Raw genomic sequence first — 26,400 nt, 5'->3', positions numbered from 1 at the left:
TTATTCAAATTGGTACAGTTTTTAGTGGACATGACTGGCATTTTGGAATGATGTATCATCATGTGTATTTCTGAATGGCCAACATTTTAGTAAAGTGGGCCATGGTGCACACCTTTTTAAAGTCAAGAATGTAATTTGATTACATTTTGGTGACACCAACTATTACACTTTAAAATATGATCCTTTGAAAATGTTCATCAATTATAGATGGTGACCTATGGCCTTTCAAACCTACTAATAGCAAAAATCATTCACACACAGATCCAGCTTTCCATAACAATTAACATGTGGCTCTTGAGAAAGAAAAATAAGAACAATGTGAAATTTGAATTTTGCTGTCATTTTGAAATAGGATTTGAACATCTTGAACCAGGTGTCATCATTGTTGGGAACAAGCATGTGAAGAATCAGCATCTTTACCACAGGAAATTTAGAGGAGAAGATGCCTACAGGTGTCAAAGGATGCCTGACAAGCAGCAGGTCATGACATAAGCTCATGTGACCTTCTGTCTGGTGAGCTTACAGTAGTAAATGTTTTAATACAAGTTAATAAGTATATGTAAAAACTTAAGGAATAAGGATGTTTATCTGACATCAAACTTTTGAACTGGTCCCAAGCATTGCTTATGGCAACATGAATTTGATTTCCCTTGAATATACAGTGATCCCTCGACTTAAAGCTCGTCGATGTACAACTACTCCGGATGCACCGCAGGGTAAACCTTGGCTCCCAAAAAATGTATGAAGAATTTTCCTTAAAAGCATGTTAATACAAATAAAGTGACAAATAAAATGATAAAATTTAATTCCCAGTTGAAGTACACATGTGTATTTGTAAAACAATTACGTTCATTGTATCCGGCTGCATGTGACCAAAACCATTCTGCCTTTTGTTCCGGTTGTGAAAAACACAATATTGTACAAATCTGGCATTATACTCACATAAAATCAAATCACAGCAACAAAAAACTTCAAACAAAAAGGTGCATACAGAGAGCTGTTTTAAAACTTCAAGTAATATTTCTCCTTATTCAAATGCAGGCCATATCCTACCTATTCACCAAACATCGTAATTTCGTAATTTATAATTTCAAGGCCCTTAAATATATTACATCACTGAACCATTCATAAGCAAACCCATTTGAGTTACCCTTCATATCAGTAATTTCAGCTAAAACGTTTGCTACTGTCAGGATCCCAGACCCCATCAAAGAGGATCCAAATCTCTTACATCATTATCAGGTCAATCCACCCTCCAGATTAACTGTTATCTCTAATACTTCACACAAACTCCCTCCTTCTCCCACAGTGCACTAATCTAACTGCCATTAACTTGTTCACTGAGGAACAACTGGTGGTCAGAGTAGTGGCTGGGAAGGAAGAGCTGTCTACTTCCCTCTTCTTCTCCACACAGCCATGTCATCTTCCCCACCAGCACTGTACTTTATGCAAAGGTCACACAATGGTAGCACTGATCCTCTGAACTGGGGATTATGTTCTCAGGTCTAAGGTGTGCTAGGTGGTTAAGCCACTATCTAAAGCTCTACTTGAGGCACTCATTCTTCCAATGAGACATTAATCATGTGAAGTCTTCCACCTATTATGTGTTCATTCAGTTCATTGGGCTAATTTCCTACATGTATGATTCAACTATTAGTTGATACAGTGTTTATATGAGGTCAAGACTTGACGTGTAGATTTATAACAAATTATTCTTTCAATTGACATTTTGATATAGATACTTGTCCTTCAAGTATCCCTTGATTGATAAACATGATAAAGGTACAAGCATCTGTATTACAATGTCACGTTGAAAGACCAAGTAGAGTGTTAGAGGTACAGAAGCTCACCTGTATGCCCCCATTGAGTGGTGAGGATGTTTTGTCCTAAAATACTACCCAACACCTGGATAAGATACCAAGAGATTTCATTGACATTTTTAAGTTTAAGATATTGTGATACTTAAATACTTTGGGATATTTGAAAAGAGAGGCTGTGAGATTTGATGGTGAGAGTTGAGAATTTTATAAGCAATGTTTAGTGTGAGGTGTGAATTTATTTTTTTACAATATATTTTTTTTGCTTCAAAGGAATATATAATCATAATTCAAATTATTAATACATGTGAAATGAATTGAAATGAAAACCTTACAAAAAACCCAATTGCACATAAGAGACAGTACACTGATGGTCGCATGATAAGCCTACACCAGCAGAGTGGTCACGCGAGCAGAAACGGAATAAGGCCAGCAGTGCCAAGTAAGCTCAGGGGTTATCGGCTATTGTTTACCAAACGGTTGACGTCCTGTCCCATTAAGGAATGCAGTAATCATTCAAACAATAATTATTTCAAAAACTTTTATGAATGATTTAGATAAACTTCAAAGCAGTAAATTTTCTACAATCAATCAAAAGCACCACAATTTGAGTTGAGTGAAGTGTTGAACATCTGCTCTCATATTTTAGCAGATATAACTTCACGTTCTAAACCTATGCTTTGATTATTTCCATTTTGAATTCTGCATCATGCATGATGTGAACTTGGCCTTACAAAAACAGAAGTCTAAACTAAACAACTGTCTAAGATGTCTTGTGGGTAAGTAGCCTACAATACAATCTCAAGTTATTCAAGTCATAAACTGTTTGTTTGCTAATATTACAAACCTTGACCTTCACAGTCAGCCAATCAAAGATCAATTTTTAACATTTATAGAGGCTGTTTTAAGTACACTGAGTATGTGGTTGATAATTTTCTCTTCTACTGATCTCACACATATAATTTCATAAAACTGCCATGGATTTAACAATTAAATGACCTTACTTTATTGAAAAGAAGGATGTTCTGACCATCCTTGCTACATCTGAAAGCAATATTACCAATGGTCCTGCAGAAGAGGCTGGTGCAAAAGCTTTACTCCGCACTAAAAGTGCTGTTTGACAATAGACATTTTGATTTATTGAAAAATCAAAACTTGCTTAGTTACAGCCAGCGAAATGTAAAATGTGTGATGGGAATATAAAACTGATGTTCACTGGTTGTAAAGAGGATGATTTTTAAAATCCAGTGCTCCTTACAAAGGAGACAGACAAAGATGGATGAAGATCCATGATCTCTTTGGCAAAGTTGAAATCAGACACTCCTGTCCTAATTGATACTACTGATTCTAAAAGCCACTGGTATCTTAAATCTTGTTATCTTTCAGGTTTAGCTCGTTCAAAGAACACAATAAATAGATAGATGTAACTTCTGTTACAGAACAAGGAAATCCTTCTCAAGTATTAGTCCATAATCTAGTGGAAAATGAGCGCACACATTTATTGATACTGCATTCAAATTCAAATTCTCTGTTACCATTTTCAAACAACTACTATGAATGAATTGTTGATTACTTTAAGGCAACATAACCTACAGAAGAAACTACTGATTGTGTGTCTTCTTCCAACACACAGACTACCTTGTCCTGCAGTCATGTGACAGCAGGTAACAACCACAGCCCTCCACAATGTGGCACACCTCAGTCCAAGTCATTAAGTCATACAACAAGACAACAAGGTCCACAATAACACCCACTCATCAAGCACAACATACAGCAGGAGTGCAGGATTGGCAGTTTGTACACAGCCTTCATAACAGGTGTGAAGTGCTTGGCTGTCCATGTCAGGAGTCACACACGTGCAGTGACGGGGATGTCTGCCATGTCAATACAAACATGAACAAGTATGTGTTACTTACATTGTAAGTAACTGGTGTCACACATCACTGCATGCATGGGAGTACAAACATATTAAAAAAGCAGGTTTACTCAGATCAATGATAAGTGTACACCTACACAAATCTCAAACAGAACACAGCCTTGGCAAAAGAACACACAAGGACTACAATAGTAGGTGAAGTCATTCAGTTTCATAAAAGCCATAAACAACTACAATGACAGCTGTTGCTGACATACAACTTGTGAAAGTGATCATAAACAACTATTCACTCAATTGCTAAGGGTAAGGCTTGCTGGTCACACTTGATTGCCTGCCTGCCTGCCTGCCTGCCTGCCTGCAGAGAGATGTCCAGTCATAAGGCCTTGGCCTTGGCCTCAGCATTGCCTTGTCCTCATACTGACACCTGCTGGAGATTCCATTGTCAGTGTAGGTAATTGCTGGCATTCAAGGCATGTGTCAGTCATCAATAATAATATGTGCTGGGGCCTACGCAAAACGTCACCGGTATGCCAGGAATGACATTACATGAAAAACAAGAACAGACTGATTAACATCATGATTGGACTCACACATTTGGATAGAAATGGACTAGTGTAAGAATGTTGACCTTATCGTAAAGTATTCCACATTATTTTGTATTGATATAACTTATTTTTTAGAATAAAACCATTTCTATTTCAACACATGAAGATATGGTATGGTTTCTACGATTTGCATCTTGAAATATTCGTTTACGGTTGATTTTGAGTGGAGAATCAAACAATACATAGCCACCTAAGAAGATCTTTATGACAAAACATGGGTGTAAATGTGCAAGAAACAGCTCAATAAAGTAAATGTGTAAACACATAAGTAAAACCACATAAGAAGCTTCTTACTCAATTTGAAGCAATTACACTGTAAGATGCAACATACATTGAAGTGTCACAAAATGTACCCATATCAAATTGTCTGGATTTGAGAAAAAAAATCTGAATACCTATCACAGGAAATTACTGTGGTAACCAGGTAAGCTTCATTCAAAATCTACAATTACAGATAGTGAAATGCAAAGTTACTCACATCAAAGTTTGTTTGTGCTAAATGAGATGGCTCCTTCAATTATACTTTTGGAAAAAATAATTGAACTCATTCGAGCGTAGTCTTATGGACACTTTAAGCCACATCATAAAAATCAATAAATCCAAAATGCAGTGATAATGGCTTTGTTCAAGACATCTGGCAGCAACAGCAGTTTGATGCAGGATATTCATGTAACACTTTATTCAACTGCTAACACAAACATTACGATCAAAATCAATCCAAGCAAGGATGATTACACTAATTACATTGAAACAATGTCTTACACTGACCTAATTACAATATCTAGAGCTACACAGACAACGGTCAACAGCCTTTTGAACCTTTTCTCCCTTTGCAGTTTTGTAAAACACAACAATGGTGAAATGTATCCTATCGTTGCTAAGTTTATGGGTACAGGCCTACCATTCCTCAACTAGGCCTATATTTCTATCCATACTATCAGCTCCATCTGGCACCAAATTCCACTGTAATTACTGAGCAATATGACTCATAAGCATGAAAAGCCCTAATAATTTGCCTGATCTCTAAAACATAACAAGCTGATAGAACCAGTAAGATCATTCAACCAAATTTGCCTTACAAGGACAGTGCTGCAAAAAGGTCTGAAAAATCAGCCACATGAAATGAAATATATTAACTTAAACAAAGAAACTGATTAATCAATACAGCACTATACAATGTGTTTGAAAACAACGATATGAATTATATCCACTTAGGACCATTTGAATGGAAGCTATTAACTGAAGTGCAATTACACACTTGTAGAGAGAAACTGAATAACATAATCAATAATTATTTAATAATAATGTATTGTCCACATTAATGCGACAAAAGAGACTGCCTGAATTTGATTCCATAGCATTAACTTCTTCCATCTGGATACCAGTACACTACTGATAATTTTCTTCAAATATCAAAAGGGGATTGCTTTGATCCTGCAATGACGTGGCAACTATAACCCTTTCATAGTTGTTGTTTGAAAGCTGCTTCAATGGCTGTGGAAGGAGTACCAGGCACAGCAGAAATTCAACTGGCATATTTGGATGCCCTCAATTACAAAACGATATGCCATATTGCATCTGCAGCTTCCGGTGAGGGTGTTATTTTTGTTTCTGAGCAGCTACACCCTTGCTGCTGAACATACAAGCTCTCCACATGTGTGTCCAAATTTTACAAGGACCAACCTCCTAACCTGTCTGGCTAGACAAGTCAGACATCAGCAGTAGAACGGCATCAACACAGCTGAAGATGCTCATGGTTATGTATTCAATTTCTACATAACAAGTGTCTCGTGTCACCAGCTGATTTGACAGCGGTCCAACTGATCATCAACTGACATGACGATGACTACACATCGACCCAACAACCTTGAAGCATCTGCTTTATCTTTATCATCAACATCTCTGCTCCTGAGAAATAACAAGTTAGACCAAGATAATGATTGAAGCGTTACTACTGACATCTGGTTACACACTAATACATTCACTAAAACAGAAGCACACTTACAAGTCTCTGCTTTCTTCAGATTATATACCAATAGCAGTCAATAAACATTCAGATATTACTGATCAGCTGTGACATAGTAATGCAGTCCATCCAGTATGGAGTGCTATACATACTGATGGTTTGAGTATGTGTGTGTATTTCTCCGGACTAATGCCGATTATATAGTGCTAGCCCACTGTGATACCATGCTGCAGTTTAGCATGAATACCCCACTCAGACACAGTTAACAGACACTGAGCTGACCAGTCCTTGTTTTAGCCCCTTAATGCCAAGTGCCAAACATAGAAACAACAAGTTTTTGGACTGACTGCCTGGGATCAAAACCAGGACCTTCTGCTCTCTGGGCAGACACTGTATCCACTAGGCCAAGGAGGGGGTCTCTAAACATACTGGAGAAGACACGACACTTGTATGCTTCTTGTTTCTTGTGCAGTTCAGTGACACTTTCCACTGCAGTGTGCTGTGTCAGGAAACATGATGACTACACAGCTGTGGCAACACTGCACAAGTTCGGCGATGCATTTCACAACGGGATGATGGGGTTGTAACTGAATCTGTGTGTCATCAACGCTTCATACATGATAAACTTCCTACAGAAGAAGCTACACCAAAGGTCATTGTTTCTGTAGTTGTCTGATCTTCAATGCAAAACATATATGTAATTACTGTCTCAACACTGCTTCCACAAACTTTCCCACATTATACATGTTACATGTCAGGCATGCAGTTAGAAGCCAATGTAGGAGGCATGTTGTCATCTTCTAGTGTTGCTAGAACACAAGGAACACCCACATAGAAGCCATGTTGCCATCCTCTAGTGTTGCTAGAACACAAGGAACACCCACATAGAAGCCATGTTGCCATCCTCTAGTGTTGCTAGAACACAAGGAACACCCATATAGAAGCCATGTTGTCATCCTCTAGTATTGCTAGAACACAAGGAACACCCACATAGAAGCCATGTTGTCATCCTCTAGTGTTGCTAGAACACAAGGAACACCCACATAGAAGCCATGTTGCCATCCTCTAGTTTTGCTAGAACACAAGGAACACCCACATAGAAGCCATGTTGTCATCTTCTAGTGTTGCTAGAACACAAGGAACACCCACATAGAAGCCATGTTGTCATCTTCTAGTGTTGCTAGAACACAAGGAACACCCACATAGAAGCCATGTTGCCATCCTTTAGTGTTGCTAGAACACAAGGAACACCCACATAGAAGCCATGTTGTCATCCTCTAGTGTTGCTAGAACACAAGGAACACCCACATAGAAGCCATGTTGCCATCCTCTAGTGTTGCTAGAACACAAGGAACACCCACATAGAAGCCATGTTGCCATCCTCTAGTGTTGCTAGAACACAAGGAACACCCATATAGAAGCCATGTTGTCATCCTCTAGTGTTGCTAGAACACAAGGAACACCCACATAGAAGCCATGTTGTCATCCTCTAGTGTTGCTAGAACACAAGGAACACCCATGTAGTAGCCATATTGCCATCCTTAAAAACATGTCTGAATTCCATCCCCATTCTACAATATCTGAATATATATTTCATGAGGTCATATTTCTATTGAAGACCTCCTTTATTCCATCTTCTTAAAAAAGTTGACAGTCTTAAATCCAAAATAACATATTCTACATATATGACAATATAAAATGACAACTCTACAGAACAAAGATCTGTTTTATATAAACATGCTACGGAGCAGCCTTTTCGACCACCTACACTGTACATGGCCATATCTACCATGAAATATGTCTGCCACCATGCACAATGGTTGATGTGATTATGATTGATTGTAGACAAAAACACATCACTTTGATCTCCGTCAACTTGACATTCCTTCCTTATGTGTCAACTGTTGAAGTACAAAAGATAACTTGTGGTATGTCACAAAAATGGTTGCAAACAATAGGCCATGTTACTCTTATTATCTCATCTCACATACATGATCATCCATTTCAAACTGACACCATCACAGCACACAGACTGTCACTCTGCCTCAACTACCACCTTAATATATGAAGATCTCCATCATAGCAGGATTACATAAAGCTTTTAAGGACTCAGTCATTATCAAAGTGGCACTGTTTTTTGACATGCAAAGTGAAAACTATAAATCAAATGCAGAAGTATTTGAAAATGATTTTACTGGTCTGTTAACCTTGCAATGTCAAACCTTACTGGTAAATATTAATTCCATTGACCAGAAAACACTTAATGAGCCTGATACAATGAATATCACAGCATGTCAGCATGTATGCGTATGTGGATGCTTGTACTCGTCCGGACTAATAGTTTTATAGTTTAATAGTGCTAGGCCACTGAGATAACGACTAGTCCTTGTTTTATCCCCTTAATGCTGAATGCCAGTCAGCGTAACAACAAGTTACATTCTATTAACATGTTTGAATCTATTTATCAATAATGCGACACTAAATACCACAGTGTATCAGTACTGGGCCAGCAACAAAATATTTCATGACCACACCCAAGACCTGATGACATGACATTAAGAAGTTTCATTGAAAAGTACATATATGACGATTGCACCAACTGTAGCTCACCTGTCTTGATCTAAGGTAATGGTTTGGATAAAAACCACTATATTTGTTATTCTTGGTAATTGAATACCTGCAGGAAGCATATAGCTGTAAGCTGGTCCTGCTGGCTTATCATAATACCCAGATAGGCAGAACCAAAGTTCACCACACCCCAACACCATGACAAGCAGCACTGAGGATCACCACACCCTAGCACCACGACAGGCAGCATCTAGGATCACCACACCCCAACACCACGACAGGCAGCACTGAGGATCACCACAACCCAACACCACGACAGGCCGCATCTAGGATCACCACAACCCAACACCATGACAGGCAGCATCTAGGATCACCACAACCCAACACCACGACAGGCAGCATCTAGGATCACCACACCCCAACACCATGACAGGCAGCATCTAGGATCACCACAACCCAACACCACGACAGGCAGCATCTAGGATCACCACACCCCAACACCACGACAGGCAGCAACGAGGATCACCACAACCCAACACCACGACAGGCAGCATCTAGGATCACCACACCCCAACACCACGACAGGCAGCATCTGGAATCACCATATCCCAACACCATGACAGGCAGCAGTGAAGATCACCACAACCCAACACCACGACAGGCAGCATCTAGGATCACCACAACCCAACACCACGACAGGCAGCATCTAGGATCACCACACCCCAACACCACGACAGGCAGCATCTAGGATCACCACACCCCAACACCACGACGGGCAGCATCTAGGATCACCACACCCCAACACCATGACAAGCAGCACTGAGGATCACCACACCCTAGCACCACGACAGGCAGCATCTAGGATCACCACACCCCAACACCACGACAGGCAGCACTGAGGATCACCACAACCCAACACCACGACAGGCCGCATCTAGGATCACCACAACCCAACACCATGACAGGCAGCATCTAGGATCACCACAACCCAACACCACGACAGGCAGCATCTAGGATCACCACACCCCAACACCATGACAGGCAGCATCTAGGATCACCACAACCCAACACCACGACAGGCAGCATCTAGGATCACCACACCCCAACACCACGACAGGCAGCAACGAGGATCACCACAACCCAACACCACGACAGGCAGCATCTAGGATCACCACACCCCAACACCACGACAGGCAGCATCTGGAATCACCATATCCCAACACCATGACAGGCAGCAGTGAAGATCACCACAACCCAACACCACGACAGGCAGCATCTAGGATCACCACAACCCAACACCACGACAGGCAGCATCTAGGATCACCACACCCCAACACCACGACAGGCAGCATCTAGGATCACCACACCCCAACACCACGACGGGCAGCATCTAGGATCACCACACCCCAACACCATGACAGGCAGCACTGAGGATCACCACAACCCAACACCACGACAGGCAGCATCTAGGATCACCACAACCCAACACCACGACAGGCAGCATCTAGGATCACCACACCCCAACACCACAACAGGCAGCATGTAGGATCACCACACCCCAACACCACGACAGGCAGCATCTAGGATCACCACACCCCAACACCACAACAGGCAGCATGTAGGATCACCACACCCCAACACCACAACAGGCAGCATCTAGGATCACCACAACCCAACACCACGACAGGCAGCATCTAGGATCACCACACCCCAACACCACGACAGGCAGCAACGAGGATCACCACAACCCAACACCACGACAGGCAGCATCTAGGATCACCACAACCCAACACCATGACAGGCAGCATCTAGGATCACCACATCCCAACACCACGACAGGCAGCATCTAGGATCACCACAACCACCACCACAGGCAGCATCTAGAATCACCAAACCCCAACACCACGACAGGCAGCATCTAGGATCACCACAACCCAACACCACGACAGGCAGCCCTGAGGATCACCACAACCCAACACCACGACAGGCAGCATCTAGGATCACCACAACCCAACACCACGACAGGCAGCATCTAGAATCACCACACCCCAACACCACGACAGGCAGCACTGAGGATCACCACAACCCAACACCACGACAGGCAGCACTGAGGATCACCACACCCCAACACAACGACAGGCAGCATCTAGGATCACCACAACCCAATACCACGACAGGCAGCCCTGAGGATCACCACACCCCAACACCACGACAGGCAGCATCTAGGATCACCACACCCCAACACCACGACGGGCAGCATCTAGGATCACCACACCCCAACACCATGACAGGCAGCATCTAGGATCACCACAACCCAACACCATGACAGGCAGCATCTAGGATCACCACACCCCAACACCATGACAGGCACCACCAAGGTTCACTTAATCGAAACACCACGACAGGCAGAACCTTGCAATTGAGCATAGGAGGGGAAAATCAGACCAGCATTCCATAAATGATTGAGGGGTAAAAAATAAAACCTTATACATCAGTTTTCATGATTTGAATTCTTAAAGTGTATGTTCAGGCTCATGAACATGAACCATTTCTTTTCATATGCAACAAAGTAACAGCTACCCTACACATGTCGAAGACCGCATGCACCAACTGCCCATATGTTATCCAGGGTACAGAGTATTCCTCCAGCTACACTGAACTGATCATTTGTAGCTATGTACTTTTGTAAAGGCCAAAAGCCAAGTACATAATCTCTCTAGAAATCAACAAGATATAGGATATGTTCTGTTCAACAAACACTGTAAACTATGTAGTTTATGGCATCAGCTGTAAAGTTACACCTATCACCACAGCAATCTTTATACAAACCTCTTTAGTAAAACAAGCAGTGATGAAGACAACATTTTTCATTGGTCAGAATTTGAGGGTTAAACAAGCTGCTGCAGACAAACATTGAAAGTATTGAGAGCTGTCAGCCAACCACAGAATGAATTGTTTCCAGACAAGCACCTGGCAGTTGTTTCCCCAGTGCCAAGCTCCACTGATAAAGATCACCAATCAGTTAAAGATGTGGAGGGGAGACGGGAGAGGGGAGAGGGGAGAGGGGGGAGAGGGGAAAGGGGGAGAGGGGAAAGGGAGGAGAGGGGAAAGGGAGGAAAGGGGAAAGGGGGGGGGGGAGGGGATGGGGGGAAGTATGTGTGTGTGTGGGGGGGTCACTGTCAGGGAGATCTTGAGAGGGGAAAGACTAGTGCTGCAATGAAGGGAAAGAAGGGAGGGTGGTAGTCTTGCGCAAGCCTCTAAGTCAATAATTATTAGTTTAAATCATAACTTGTAGATTATATAAACAATAAGAACATGTTGTCCCCATAAGTGACTGACGTCCTTAGATTATACTGTCCACACATCTAGACTTGCCTTTTAGGAAGATAGAATTACTAGACATCCATGGACTTATCTGTAAGTACAGCCTTGGAGCAAGGCTAGGAGGGTGGAGGCTGCCGAAGATGAAACTAAGCCAAAAGCGTGTCTCAACTTGGACCTGCCAGAAACTTTAAGAGGCCACTGTGCCAATTGTGCTAATTCTGATATAAATCATGCTTGCTGGCAGGGGGTACAGGAAAGAGATGATAAAATATGACATGATTTGTCAAAAGTGATAAGCACTCAAGGCCTTTCCAAGGTTACCAGCCTTGGAACTAACATTCTTTGTGTGTTTTAGGTATGTGTGGTGCTGATGCCACCTATAAGAGTTGAGAAATGTCTTGATGGAGACTGTAACCAACATCTGTAGGTCTAATGAATCATGTTATATGTGTACAGAAATGGTGAGGAGACTGAAACCACATGAACCATGCTTCCCAACCGGAATGTGGAATGCTCATTCTACTATCTACATATGACAAGTGGAGGATCAGTTTACAATGATGGCCAGATAATCCTGTTGATATCAGTCTCTTGATGCCTAAGAACATGTTTCATCCAAATCAATCTTATAAGAACCTGATGCCATAACTTTGTATAGCTACACAAAATTAACTCTCCACAAAAAGTTTTGTCCAAGAAATGAGTGATCAGTCATATCTCATTCATACATGAAGCTGATAAAATCCCCCCTGAACTGAGAGACAAAGCAACCATGTGTGCCGGGAGTGCAATGTGGTTCGAGTTGATGCCAGAAATGATACAGTTGATAAATAAACAGCCCCAGTTGTAGTCTCCATTCCCAGCACCACGCAGGATGTGGCACCCAGCGGAAATATACTGATACGTGGACATATATAAATGCTATCAGAAATACACAACCATGTACACAGACGACTTGACATCTAAACCAAATAGTAGGTCTTTGAGCTCACCTCACTTTTATCAAGGAGTGTTGATATATTTGATATCAAAAGACATGAGGGTGAGATTTTATTTATCATCCAACATCATCCTTCCAACTTTTGCAGTTTGTAATAAGCAGTGTCTTCATTTTAAAAGTTACTACTAACAGTTGCAGTAGCAGAGCCATTAGTGATGTCATTTGATTGTGACGCCATGTTAACCAATGACGTCACAATGGTCTGCAAAGCATTGTGATGCAATTTCAATGCAGCGATATCTACAATGTCGATGTCGCTTGATCTCACCCAAGCCATATCTCCTGTGGGAGCCAGTTTGGGATGATCATTACAGATATGAATGCATTTACATTAGAAAGCCTACTTATAAGGTCATAAATGAATAAATATAGGCTACTTTTTACTTGTGATATCGTCTTTAAATTATACATGCAAGATCATATTACACAGTCTTGGTGATTCCCTCCCTACGTCTTACAGGAACTCCAAATGCTAGGCAAATCATTAAGCAGCTATTATTTTTTCTTTTATTTGATTGGCTAATATTCATCAACAATATCTCTTGCCGCCATCACAGATTTAAGGAGTATGCACTCCTGATGTTGAGTGATTCCACTGAACATGATGTGGCAGTGCCATATAATGTTCAGTGAAATCATCTTGTGATAATGACGGAAACTTTGAGAATTTACATATGGCAAAAATATGACTCTCGAATACAGGCAACACAGGGAATACAGGAAGTGAACACTTATCGTGAAGTGGCCAAGATCCAATCTATCAAAAGAACACACAATCTGTTCCAGTGCAAGGAAGTTATCATAAACTATTACTTAATTATTTCCTGCAGTACCAAACCTGCTAAATACAACTACCAACATCACGCTGTGAACATGTGGTTCCCTTCCCTTGCTGTCTCATATTTACCCCTCGCTTACCGTCTCATATTTACCCCTCCCTTACCGTCTCAAATTTACTCCTCACTTACCGTCTCATATTTACCCCTCCCTTACCGTCTCATATTTACCCCTCCCTTACCGTCTCATATTTACCCCTCCCTTACCGTCTCATATTTACCCCTTCCTAACCGTCTCAAATTTACCCCTCCCTTACTGTTTCATATTTACCCTCCCTTATTGTCATGTACTTATCTTCCCTTATTGTCATGTATATATCCTCCGTTATTGTCATGTATTTACCCTCCTTTATTGTCATGTACTTACCCTTCCTTATTGTCATGTACTTACCCTCCCTTACATTTACCCTCCCTTATTGTCACGTATTTACCTTCCCTTATTGTCATGTACTTACCCTCACTTATTGTCATGTATTTACCATCCCTTATTGTCATGTATTTACCCTCACTTTTTGTCATGTATTTACCTTCCCTTATTGTCATGTATTTACCTTCCCTTATTGTCATGTATTTACCCTCACTTTTTGTCCTTCCCTTATTGTCATGTATTTACCCTAACTTTTTGTCATGTATTTACCCTCACTTTTTGTCATTTATGTACCTTCCCTTATTGTCATGTATTTACCCTCCCTTATTGTCTTGTTAACAGATGCTGTCCTAACTAAACTCTGGAGTCATCATGGTCAACAGTAACAGTACTTTCTGGGACTTCACACTGCTGATAATAAATGAGAACAAACGTCTTTCCACCAGTCAAATGCAATCAAGAACACACCTTCATAAACATGATGTCAGCAAATGAAATATTCTGAAAGAAGCCAATACTATGAAACATTATGATGGAAGTGACAAACTTTTCCTTCATTCACAAATTAGGCATCAGCAAAGGGACAACACCCAAAGAAAAGCAGCTCCCCCCCTCCATTATGTAAACACATGGTGCAATAAAGCCTGGCGTGTCACATTACACCAGGACCAGCACACTGTAGTGTACAAGGAGGCCACCACCGACATACATCAAACAGCCACCCACAACCATGCACACCAAGTTTCTGTAGGTCTGTACAGCGCAGGGTAAACAGAATCATCATCAAGTTACACTTTCCTAATGACATCAGTGGGCCACATTGAACAATCTTGGAACATTAGAAGCTCAACTGTCTGTGTCTGACATCAGGGGCTTTACTGGTTTAGATTATAAACATTAAATATACATAAGTCAACACAAATATTGACAATGTCTCAAATATATATGAAAAAGTTCTTATCAAATGTATTCATGTTATTGCAAATACTTCAATATTCCGTAAGGTTTAACAAAAACTTGTCGTTGTAGCCTCATCCCTAAACCATGTAAACAACTGCCCCACTTCTAGTTGTAATGATTATACACAATCTGTATCTGTTCATGGGGTTTGGCATTGTGTAACATGGAAGACTATTTGCACACAAACTGTATTTGGAAACATTCTACATATATACTTCTGATGAACCAGTATGAGGTCAACAACCTAACGACTTATAATCATAGGTAGCTTCTCATCATGGGAGAATGTGTGTCTCAGCAATAAGATCACAATTAGCTGCAGCCTATACTCACGGTTCTTCAAAACACTTGAAACACCAGAAAATAATGAGAGTAACTATTGTGCACATTGTGAGTTGCAAATTGTGATAAATACTTTGAAGATTTCATTTTGTTTGAAAAGTAAGCATTAAAATATATGCATCTGAAAGGAAGGATAACCCTCGGTACAGGTCCTACTATAAAGATACACACCAAGCTTCCATCATCTTCCCCACTCCTTTCTAATGGAATGTTTAACAGGGATGAATGTCATGATCCAGAACAGATAATCTAAGAACAGGTGACGTCACTGTAGAGTCGCCATATTAATTACTAACAAGAGGTCCATTGGGCCTGTATTGTTCACCTGGATATTTACGCAATCATGACAAAATATACATTTGCATTGTACATGTATATAATACTGCAAATATTTCGCAATTTTGCCTCTGTCACCATGGGTGGATGGCAAATCTTACAGCATGAACATGTATTTCTCTACATACAAATGTAGCATAAAGATCTGATAAATCATATCAAAGGTAATACTCTCTTCATAACAAACAAATGTATACAATGTATCTGTTTATTATAGGGTGGGGATAATATCGGTTTGCATGTTATGGTCAAGGGAGTGCCAGACAGATGAACAGAAGGGCCAGTCCAACTATGCTTGTCGTAAAAGGCGACTAATGGGATTGGGTGGTCAGGCCCGCTGACTTGGTTGATGCATGTCAACCGGCAACAGGGGTAAGTGCAGCGTTCAACAACAAATCATCCAACCAACATATGGTAATACTGTGGGATCTTAACTGTGTCCAAGTTATAAACTCTTTTTAGCCCTGCCCCTTTGTCCCCGGGGGTGTGGGTAGTGTTCAGCCCCTCCATTTCTCCAGTTGGAATCCCCACCATTGGAGAATGCTTCCAACCAAATATGGTTGATAACTATCTCTCAGTTCCAGAGAGGAAGTCGTTTAAAGCAATAACGCCAAATTACCCCTATTTGGCCCCGCCCCTTAGCCCCTACATTTGTACAGTTTTGAAGCCTCACCACCTAGGGATGCTTCCAACCAAATTTCGTTAATTTCCAATTAGTGGTTCAGAAGAAGAAGTTTGAATAAATTGTTGACGTAAGGACGGATGGACGCCACAGTATCCCATAAGCTAAATTTGAACCTTCGGACCCTGAGCCTCACCCTGAAAGAATTTTATAGTAATGAAATTCTGACAGCCGTAATCTATTCATGAAGTACTGAAAAATATAATCATTCTGGTCATTTCTAGTAGATATGAAAGATGATTTTGGAAAAAGTGAAAAAAAAAAGTTATGACTCCGACTCAACTCATAAAATTGCAAATTAGCATTACCCCAAAACAACCAATGCTCAGGACTTGAGACAATCTTGCTGGGCAGAGTTGGGGGAAAACAGGCCACAGCCTCAATCAGCACCCTTCACAAGTCTTGCTACTGACTTGCTACAACAGTTAGAAAACCACATGGCATGGTGTTCAGGGCACGAGAGGCAGGACATGACACATGGCTGCAGCACAAGTGGAGAGGGGCAGAGATATGACACATGGCTGCAGCACATGTGGAGAGGGGCAGATATATGACACATGGCTGCAGCACATGTGGAGAGGGGCAGAGATATGACACATGGCTGCAGCACATGTGGAGAGGGGCAGAGACATGACACATGGCTGCAGCACATGTGGAGGGGGGCAGAGATATGACACATGGCTGCAGCACATGTGGAGGGGGGCAGAGATATGACACATGGCTGCAGCACATGTGGAGGGGGGCAGAGATATGACACATGGCTGCAGCACATGTGGAGAGGGGCAGAGACATGACACATGGCTGCAGCACATGTGGAGGGGGGCAGAGATATGACACATGGCTGCAGCACATGTGGAGGGGGGCAGAGATATGACACATGGCTGCAGCACATGTGGAGGGGGGCAGAGACATGACACATGGCTGCAGCACATGTGGTGAGGGGCAGTGATATGACACATGGCTGCAGCACATGTGGAGAGGGGCAGAGATATGACACATGGCTGCAGCACATGTGGAGGGGGGCAGAGATATGACACATGGCTGCAGCACATGTGGAGGGGGGCAGAGATATGACACATGGCTGCAGCACATGTGGAGAGGGGCAGAGATATGACACATGGCTGCAGCACATGTGGAGGGGGGCAGAGACATGACACATGGCTGCAGCACATGTGGAGAGGGGCAGAGATATGACACATGGCTGCAGCACATGTGGAGAGGGGCAGAGATATGACTCAACTCATAAAATTGCAAATTAGCATTACCCCAAAACAACCAATGCTCAGGACTTGAGACAATCTTGCTGGGCAGAGTTGGGGGAAAACAGGCCACAGCCTCAATCAGCACCCTTCACAAGTCTTGCTACTGACTTGCTACAACAGTTAGAAAACCACATGGCATGGTGTTCAGGGCATGAGAGGCAGGACATGACACATGGCTGCAGCACATGTGGAGAGGGGCAGAGATATGACACATGGCTGCAGCACATGTGGAGAGGGGCAGAGATATGACACATGGCTGCAGCACATGTGGAGGGGGGCAGAGATATGACACATGGCTGCAGCACATGTGGAGGGGGGCAGAGACATGACACATGGCTGCAGCACATGTGGTGAGGGGCAGTGATATGACACATGGCTGCAGCACATGTGGAGGGGGGCAGAGACATGACACATGGCTGCAGCACATGTGGAGAGGGGCAGAGATATGACACATGGCTGCAGCACATGTGGAGGGGGGCAGAGACATGACACATGGCTGCAGAGACATGACACATGGCTGCAGCACATGTGGTGAGGGGCAGTGATATGACACATGGCTGCAGCACATGTGGAGGGGGGCAGAGACATGACACATGGCTGCAGCACATGTGGAGGGGGGCAGAGATATGACACATGGCTGCAGCACATGTGGAGGGGGGCAGAGACATGACACATGGCTGCAGCACATGTGGTGAGGGGCAGTGATATGACACATGGCTGCAGCACATGTGGAGGGGGGGCAGAGATATGACACATGGCTGCAGCACATGTGGAGAGGGGCAGAGATATGACACATGGCTGCAGCACATGTGGAGGGGGGCAGAGATATGACACATGGCTGCAGCACATGTGGAGGGGGGCAGAGACATGACACATGGCTGCAGCACATGTGGTGAGGGGCAGTGATATGACACATGGCTGCAGCACATGTGGAGGGGGGCAGAGACATGACACATGGCTGCAGCACATGTGGTGAGGGGCAGTGATATGACACATGGCTGCAGCACATGTGGAGGGGGGCAGAGACATGACACATGGCTGCAGCACATGTGGAGGGGGGCAGAGACATGACACATGGCTGCAGCACATTTTGAGAGGGGCAGAGACATGACACATGGCTGCAGCACATGTGGAGGGGGGCAGAGATATGACACATGGCTGCCGCACATGTGGAGGGGGGCAGAGACATGACACATGGCTGCAGCACATGTGGAGGGGGGCAGAGATATGACACATGGCTGCAGCACATGTGGAGGGGGGCAGAGACATGACACATGGCTGCAGCACATGTGGAGGGGGGCAGAGACATGACACATGGCTGCAGCACATGTGGAGCTCACTCACAGAACTCATATAACTAGGGGAGGGGGGCAGAGACACTATTTCTCTATGTTATAGAAACCAGGCAAGTTTCAAATCAACTTTTGGCTTTTCTTGCACAATGACTTCCTATACCATGTGTGTATTTTGAAGTTGACTTCAACCGACAGTCACTGGCAGCAATATGAAGAATGTTATCTTAAATAGTATCAGAGTGATATTGTGTGTGCAAGACCTTGTGCCAGTTTCCAACTTTGGACAACTATTTCTACATCAAGTTACTGTCACAACAGTTCTCTATTGGTACCATGCAGCTACCTAATTATTTCAAACTGTTTGACTGACGATAATATAGGTTACATTATTCCAGGTAGAACATATTAAAATAATGTTGTTGTCAGCAAATATATTCTTAAGGCTGGCCATGAGTGTCGTGGAAAACAGCTCAGGTTCTCCCCCCTTCCCCTCCAACTTTCTGTGTCATTAGGTTACGTCCATAAATATCAAAAGAAGTGTTACTGACTGCCATGAAAAGAGATGCTCTACCTTCTATGTACTCCGGAAGTACTACCTTCACATCATCGTTCTGTATGTTTCAATTAGCTGTGAAGTAGTCATAGTTCTTCACTACTCCCCATTTCCTGTCTGCTGGCTACCCAATCTCCATGCCGACCACAATCATCCCTACCAGTACCAGAGGAGTGGGTGCCAGTGCTGCCCCTAATTATATGAAGCTGATATGTTACTGAAGTAAGATGAAAGGGCTGGAGGTGTAACTAGATACAGAATGGACATGACTTCTGGGGCAGCTCCTGAGCCCAGGGGGCTGGACTCCTCTAATCTGATGATTTGTGAAAATCTCCTAGGTGATAAACATATTTCTGCAAGATATGTTTCTTGTGATTATTTCTTTATTTTAAGGCAGTCATCTTTGTCAGCCTTCCATTTATACACACAAATATTATTCCAACTGACAACACAAGCACCTGATATTTTCCCTCACTACAACACAGGCTCCTGATATTCTCCCTCACTACAACACAGGCTCCTGATATTCTCCCTCACAACATCACAGGCCCTAATATTTTCCCTCCATACAACACAGGCTCTTGATATTTCCCCTCACTACAACACAGGCTCCTGATATTTCCCCTCACTACAACACAGGCTCCTGATATTCTCCCTCACTATAACACAGGCTCCTGATATTCCCCCTCACTACAACACAGGCTTCTGATATCCCCCCCCTCACTACAACACAGGCCCGTTATTCCTCCTCACTACGACACAAGCCGCTGATATTCCCCCTCACTACAACACAGGCACCTGATATTCCCCCTTACTACAACACAGGCTCCTGATATTTCCCCTCACTACAACACAGGTCCTGATCTTCCCCCTCACTACAACACAGGCTTCTGATATCCCCCCCTCACTACAACACAGGCCCGTTATTCCTCCTCACTACAACACAGGCCCCTGTTATTCCCCCTCACTACAACACAGGCTCCTGATATTCCCCCTTACTACAACACAGGCTCCTGATATTCCCCCTCACTACAACACAGGCTTCTGATATCCCCCCCTCACTACAACACAGGCCCGTTATTCCTCCTCACTACGACACAAGCCGCTGATATTCCCCCTCACTACAACATAGGCACCTGATATTCCCCCTTACTACAACACAGGCTCCTGATATTTCCCCTCACTACAACACAGGTCCTGATCTTCCCCCTCGCTACATCACAGGCTCCTGATATTCTCCCTCACTACAACACAGGCCCTGATATTCCACTTCACTACAACAAACGCCCCTGTTATTCCCCCTTTCTGCAACACAGGCCCTGATATCCCCCCTCACTACAACACAGGCTCTGATATCCCCCCTCACTACAACACAGGCCCTGATATTCCCCCTCACTACATCACAGGCCCTGATATTCCCCTCAGAACAACACAAGCCCTGATATTCCCCCTCACTACAACACAGGTCCTGATATCCCCCCTCACGACAACAGAGGCGCTGATATTCCCCCTCACTACAACACAGGCACCTGATATTCCCCCTTCCTACAACACAGGCTCCTGATATTTCCCCTCACTACAACACAGGTCCTGATCTCCCCCCTCGCTACATCACAGGCTCCTGATATTCCCCCTCACTACAACACAGGCCCTGATATTCCCCTTCACTACAACACACGCCCCTGTTATTCCCCCTTCCTGCAACACAGGCCCTGATATCCCCCCTCACTACAACACAGGTCCTGATATCCCCCTCACTACAACACAGGCCCTGATATCCCCCCTCACGACAACAGAGGCGCTGATATTTCCCCTCACTACAACACAGGCTCCTGATATTCCCCCTCACTACAACACAGGCCTCTGATATTCCCCCTTACTACAACACAGGCCCCTGATATTTTCCCTCACTACAACACAGGTCCTTATATTTCCCCTCACTACAACACAGGCTCCTGATATTCCCCCTCACTACAACACAGGCTCCTGATTTTCTCCCTCACTACAACACAGGTCCTTATATTTCCCCTCACTACAACACAGGCTCCTGATATTCCCCCTCACTACAACACAGGCTCCTGATATTCCCCCTCACTACAACACAGGCTCCTGATTTTCTCCCTCACTACAACACAGGTCCTTATATTTCCCCTCACTACAACACAGGCTCCTGATATTCCCCCTCACTACAACACAGGCTCCTGATTTTCTCCCTCACTACAACACAGGCTCCTGATATTCCCCCTCACTACAACACAGGCCCTGATATCCCCCCTCACTACAACACAGGCCCTGATATTCCCCTCACTACAACACAAGCCCTGATATTTCCCCGCACTACAACACAGGCCCTGATATTTCCCCTCACTACAACACAGGCCTCTGATATTCCCCCTCACTACAACACAGGCCCTGATATCCCCCCTCACTACAACACAGGCCCTGATATTCCCCTCACTACAACACAAGCCCTGATATTTCCCCGCACTACAACACAGGCCCTGATGTTCTCCTCACAACAACACAAGCCCTGATATTTCCCCGCACTACAACACAGGTCCTGATATTCCCCCTCACAACATGAGAGGCCCTGATATTCCCCCCACAACAACACAAGCCCTGATATTTCCCCGCACTACAACACAGGTCCTGATATTCCCCCTCACTAAAACACAGGCCCCTATTACACCCGCTCCCCCTCACTTTAATCATGTCAATTACTTTTGTCAATCACTTTCACATAATGTCAGTTAAAGGCACAACAAATCTGATAAAGATTGTGTTTAATGTATTAATTAAACTAAACACCTTCCCCATTCAGATTTACACATGGGGTCTACAAGTACATCCAGTTGAGACCAACAGGTGTTGTGAGCTTCTGTGCTTATTCACCTACATCACTCACACAACCAGGCATCAAGCCAGCAAGAAATACCCTCTAGCCAAGAAACTAATAAAGTGTACTTGTTTTCAACCACAAGTCAGAATATCAAAGGGTGTAAGTCGAATATCACTCTTACGTGAAACATTATGAATATTACTGTTACAAATAACCTGAAATGGCAGTAATGTCTGGAGACACTAGGTTTAGTGTAAGTACAGTTAATCAAACTTCATTACTATTTTGTGAGGTTAAACTAGCTAACATGGCTAATAACAGTAACACCAAGTTCAGTTCTAATATGCCTAATGGACAGCTTGCACAAGAAAAGAAAACGAAACCTAGTTGCTGAAACCTTCTCCCCTCAAAACAAACACATATTTATTCAACAATAATATGGTGTGCACCGTATGGCTTTAACATTTGTACAACTATCTATTGTGCAAGTGTCCCTGCTATACTCGTAGTGTCATGCTCATGGATTTACTGAAAGACACTGTCAACCCACAGGCTGTACTGTAGGGTGATCGGGCTGACCTACATACTCTATCTACAACTGCTGCCCCAACAATAATCATGTATCATGTACAGTATCTAGGCACACTTACTGTACTAGCAAAAATACCACCCCCCCTCCCCTCCAAACAGGTATCATGTACAGTATCTAGGCACACTTACTGTACTAGCAAAAATACCCCCCCCCTCCCCTCCAAACACGTATCATGTACAGTATCTAGGCACACTTACTGTACTAGCAAAAATACCCCCCCCCCCTCCCCTCCAAACACGTATCATGTACAGTATCTAGGCACACTTACTGTACTAGCAAAAATACCACCCCCCCTCCCCTCCAAACAGGTATCATGTACAGTATCTAGGCGCACTTACTGTACTAGCAAGAATACAACCCCCCCCCCCCTCCCCTCCAAACACGTATCATGTACAGTATCTAGGCACACTTACTGTACTAGCAAGAATACCACCCCCTCCCCTCCAAACACGTATCATGTACAGTATCTAGACACACTTACTGTACTAGCAAGAATACCACCCCCCCACTCCCCTCCAAACACATATCATGTACAGTATCTAGGCACACTTACTGTACTAGCAAAAATACCCCCCCCCCCCTCCCCTCCAAACACGTATCATGTACAGTATCTAGGCACACTTACTGTACTAGCAAAAATACCACCCCACCCCCCTCCCCTCCAAACACATATCATGTACAGTATCTAGGCACACTTACTGTACTAGCAAAAATACCACCCCACCCCCCCTCCCCTCCAAACAGGTATCATGTACAGTATCTAGGCACACTTACTGTACTAGCAAGAATACAACCCCCCCCCCCCCCCCCCCATCCCCCTCCCCTCCAAACATGAATCATGTACAGTATCTATGCACACTTACTGTACTAGCAAGAATACCCCCCCCCCCTCCAAACACGTATCATGTACAGTATCTAGGCACACCTACTGTACTAACATGAATGTTCTCGCCCCTTCCCCCACCAAGCATGTACAGTATTTATTAATTAGGATTTTAATGTTAACATATAGCCAGAGCATAATAGTATTGTACTGAAAAACTCCAGCTATGCATTTAATGAAAACAACAATACTATCTGGGACAGTATTTTTCTGAACTTATTATTCTGAATACTCATGCATGTCTTCCATAGAAATATCTACTCCCTGTTACGCACTTTAATAGGTTACAAACACAAGGACTGTTGAACACAATCACATGTTTTGTTTGTTTGTTGTTTAACGCTGCTCTCAGCAATAGTCCAGCTATAAGACAGCATATTCACATGTAATGCATAATAAATGTCACGGTGTCATAACATTGTGTGTCATGATTCAATTGGCAAAAACTGAGACATTTTAACAGAATACTACTTTAATGATAATACACAACAAAAACAAAAGTATATAGAAAATGACATGAAATCACATTTAATACCAGCAGATTAGATTTCCCCCTGTAAACAAGTGCTATTTCTTTCATGTTACATAGTTTAGCGGAGTTCAACAGTGTTGCGTTTGACAGCCCTGGGGTGCTATATCTCCTTTATCGGATCAGCATTGCGTATCCAAAAACATGGTAATCCACTCGTAAATAAGCAGACAATTGATTCGGACTATTGCGCTTATTAAGTTATCATGAAAAACATTTGGGGGGACATTCTTCCACATACAACCAATGACTCCCTGGCCTCACCCGACAACTTTGTTCATCCGACTGACTCGCTATGATTTGGAAGACAGCGTAAACGATTTTCCATTTCCGTATTCACTGATAAGTAGTTGCTTTCCCTCCAAAATTGACCAGAGCGTTCACAAGTGCACATGTGAGTGTTGCTCTAGATAATGCATAGACAATGCACTCAACAACAAGCGACGGGCGTCTCAGTAAAATACACGTACTTCAATCTACAAACTTCGAAGCTCAGTCTCAAAGTTAGTAACTTGACTTACCAGCGACTGGAGAAGGCTTTTTCATAACACACCATCGCGACTTCCACTGAAAAACAGGAAATCACACTTGTAGATTGATCCCAAGTAGTACCACAACTCGAACAACACAATTTACGACGAAAACTCACTTTTTTGCCATCTCTAAACTTAATTTTCCCCTCGACCACAACAGTAGTATCGGCCATATTGGTCCCATGTTCTCGCACTGTGAGGGAATCAAACAGCTACTTCGATTGGTTGACAACCTACGGAAACATGGATGGGTCATAACCTTTTCGCGTGTTTGCAGCGCGTGATGCAAGAATCGGGTCACTGAACTACATAGCACAACCCTGTCGACGCGCCATATACCAGCTCATATGTCCCCACATTCAACATAATAAAAATACAATTAAGAGTCACGTGATTTTATATGTAATTTTCCGTATTTTATAAGCACTGTTTACTTTTACGATAAAGACTAAATCTGGAATACATATTACATTCATTGGCTGCAGATTTACGTAACTATCAGCAACGTGTCGATCTGTACATTGTTCATGACCCGATATACTAGATTGATCAGGAATGTTTACACATAAAGTGTTTTATTTCTGCTTACAACACTGTGGTATCACAATGTTCATGTTGTAGGAAGGACCCCTACAACAGATCTAAATTATAGGTATACCATGTACACGTAAATACGCGCTCCCCTGTCATGTGAGGTCTTCCATATAAGTGTCCATATGTTGCTATAATTATAATCGCGTAGGTTTTTTCCATTGTTATGCATGGCTAGACATAACAGAGTATATGTTACAGTTAATTGTAAAATCAGTCATTGTGAAAAATGACAACAATTTTCATTTAGGCCATATACAATACGTCAAGATATTACAATTATTCTTCCATTAATTATATTATTGATAAAGAATTCCTAACAGTTTATTCTCTATTTCATCACTCAGTGACTGAAAATGGTTGGATTAAACGAAAACGAAAGTCAATGTATATTTGTAAATATTTTTGCGGCTTCTAATCCTAGCATACTTAGTCTGTTGTGGTGTGTTTAAACCCCTTTGAACTTCTTAAAAACTTTAAGTCAATCTGACGGGAAAATAGTTGTAAAATGACTGAAACATTTTACGGTTTTGAAAATTGCCTAAGTGAAAAGTACACCGTTGCCAACGACTTTTGACCCTGCCGCTGCCTAACAACTGTATATATGAATTACATAAACATACATACACAGCGATTATCTAAAG

General features: G+C 42.9%; 1 protein-coding gene across 2 annotated transcripts in view; it reads right to left on the bottom strand.

Annotated features, from left to right (window-relative positions):
- LOC139468125 (uncharacterized) overlaps positions 1-25,349 on the bottom strand; it is a 51,346-nt gene extending 25,997 nt beyond the window's left edge. For both annotated transcript variants that reach the window (XM_071249881.1, XM_071249883.1), the window contains exons 1-2: positions 25,282-25,349; positions 25,154-25,199 (exon numbers count right to left, since the gene is read on the bottom strand). In XM_071249881.1, the coding sequence (XP_071105982.1) occupies positions 25,154-25,199; positions 25,282-25,338 (103 nt within the window). In that variant the 5' untranslated portion in view covers positions 25,339-25,349. The remainder of the gene's footprint in view (positions 1-25,153; positions 25,200-25,281) is intronic.
- Positions 25,350-26,400: the final 1,051 nt, after the last annotated feature.

Source organism: Haliotis cracherodii, unplaced genomic scaffold (assembly GCF_022045235.1).
Source record: "Haliotis cracherodii isolate W230 unplaced genomic scaffold, xgHalCrac1.p SCAF_2, whole genome shotgun sequence".
Lineage (NCBI taxonomy): Eukaryota > Metazoa > Mollusca > Gastropoda > Lepetellida > Haliotidae > Haliotis > Haliotis cracherodii.
The sequence above is the reverse complement of the archived record's forward strand: the minus strand, read 5'-3'. Positions and strand labels throughout refer to the sequence as shown.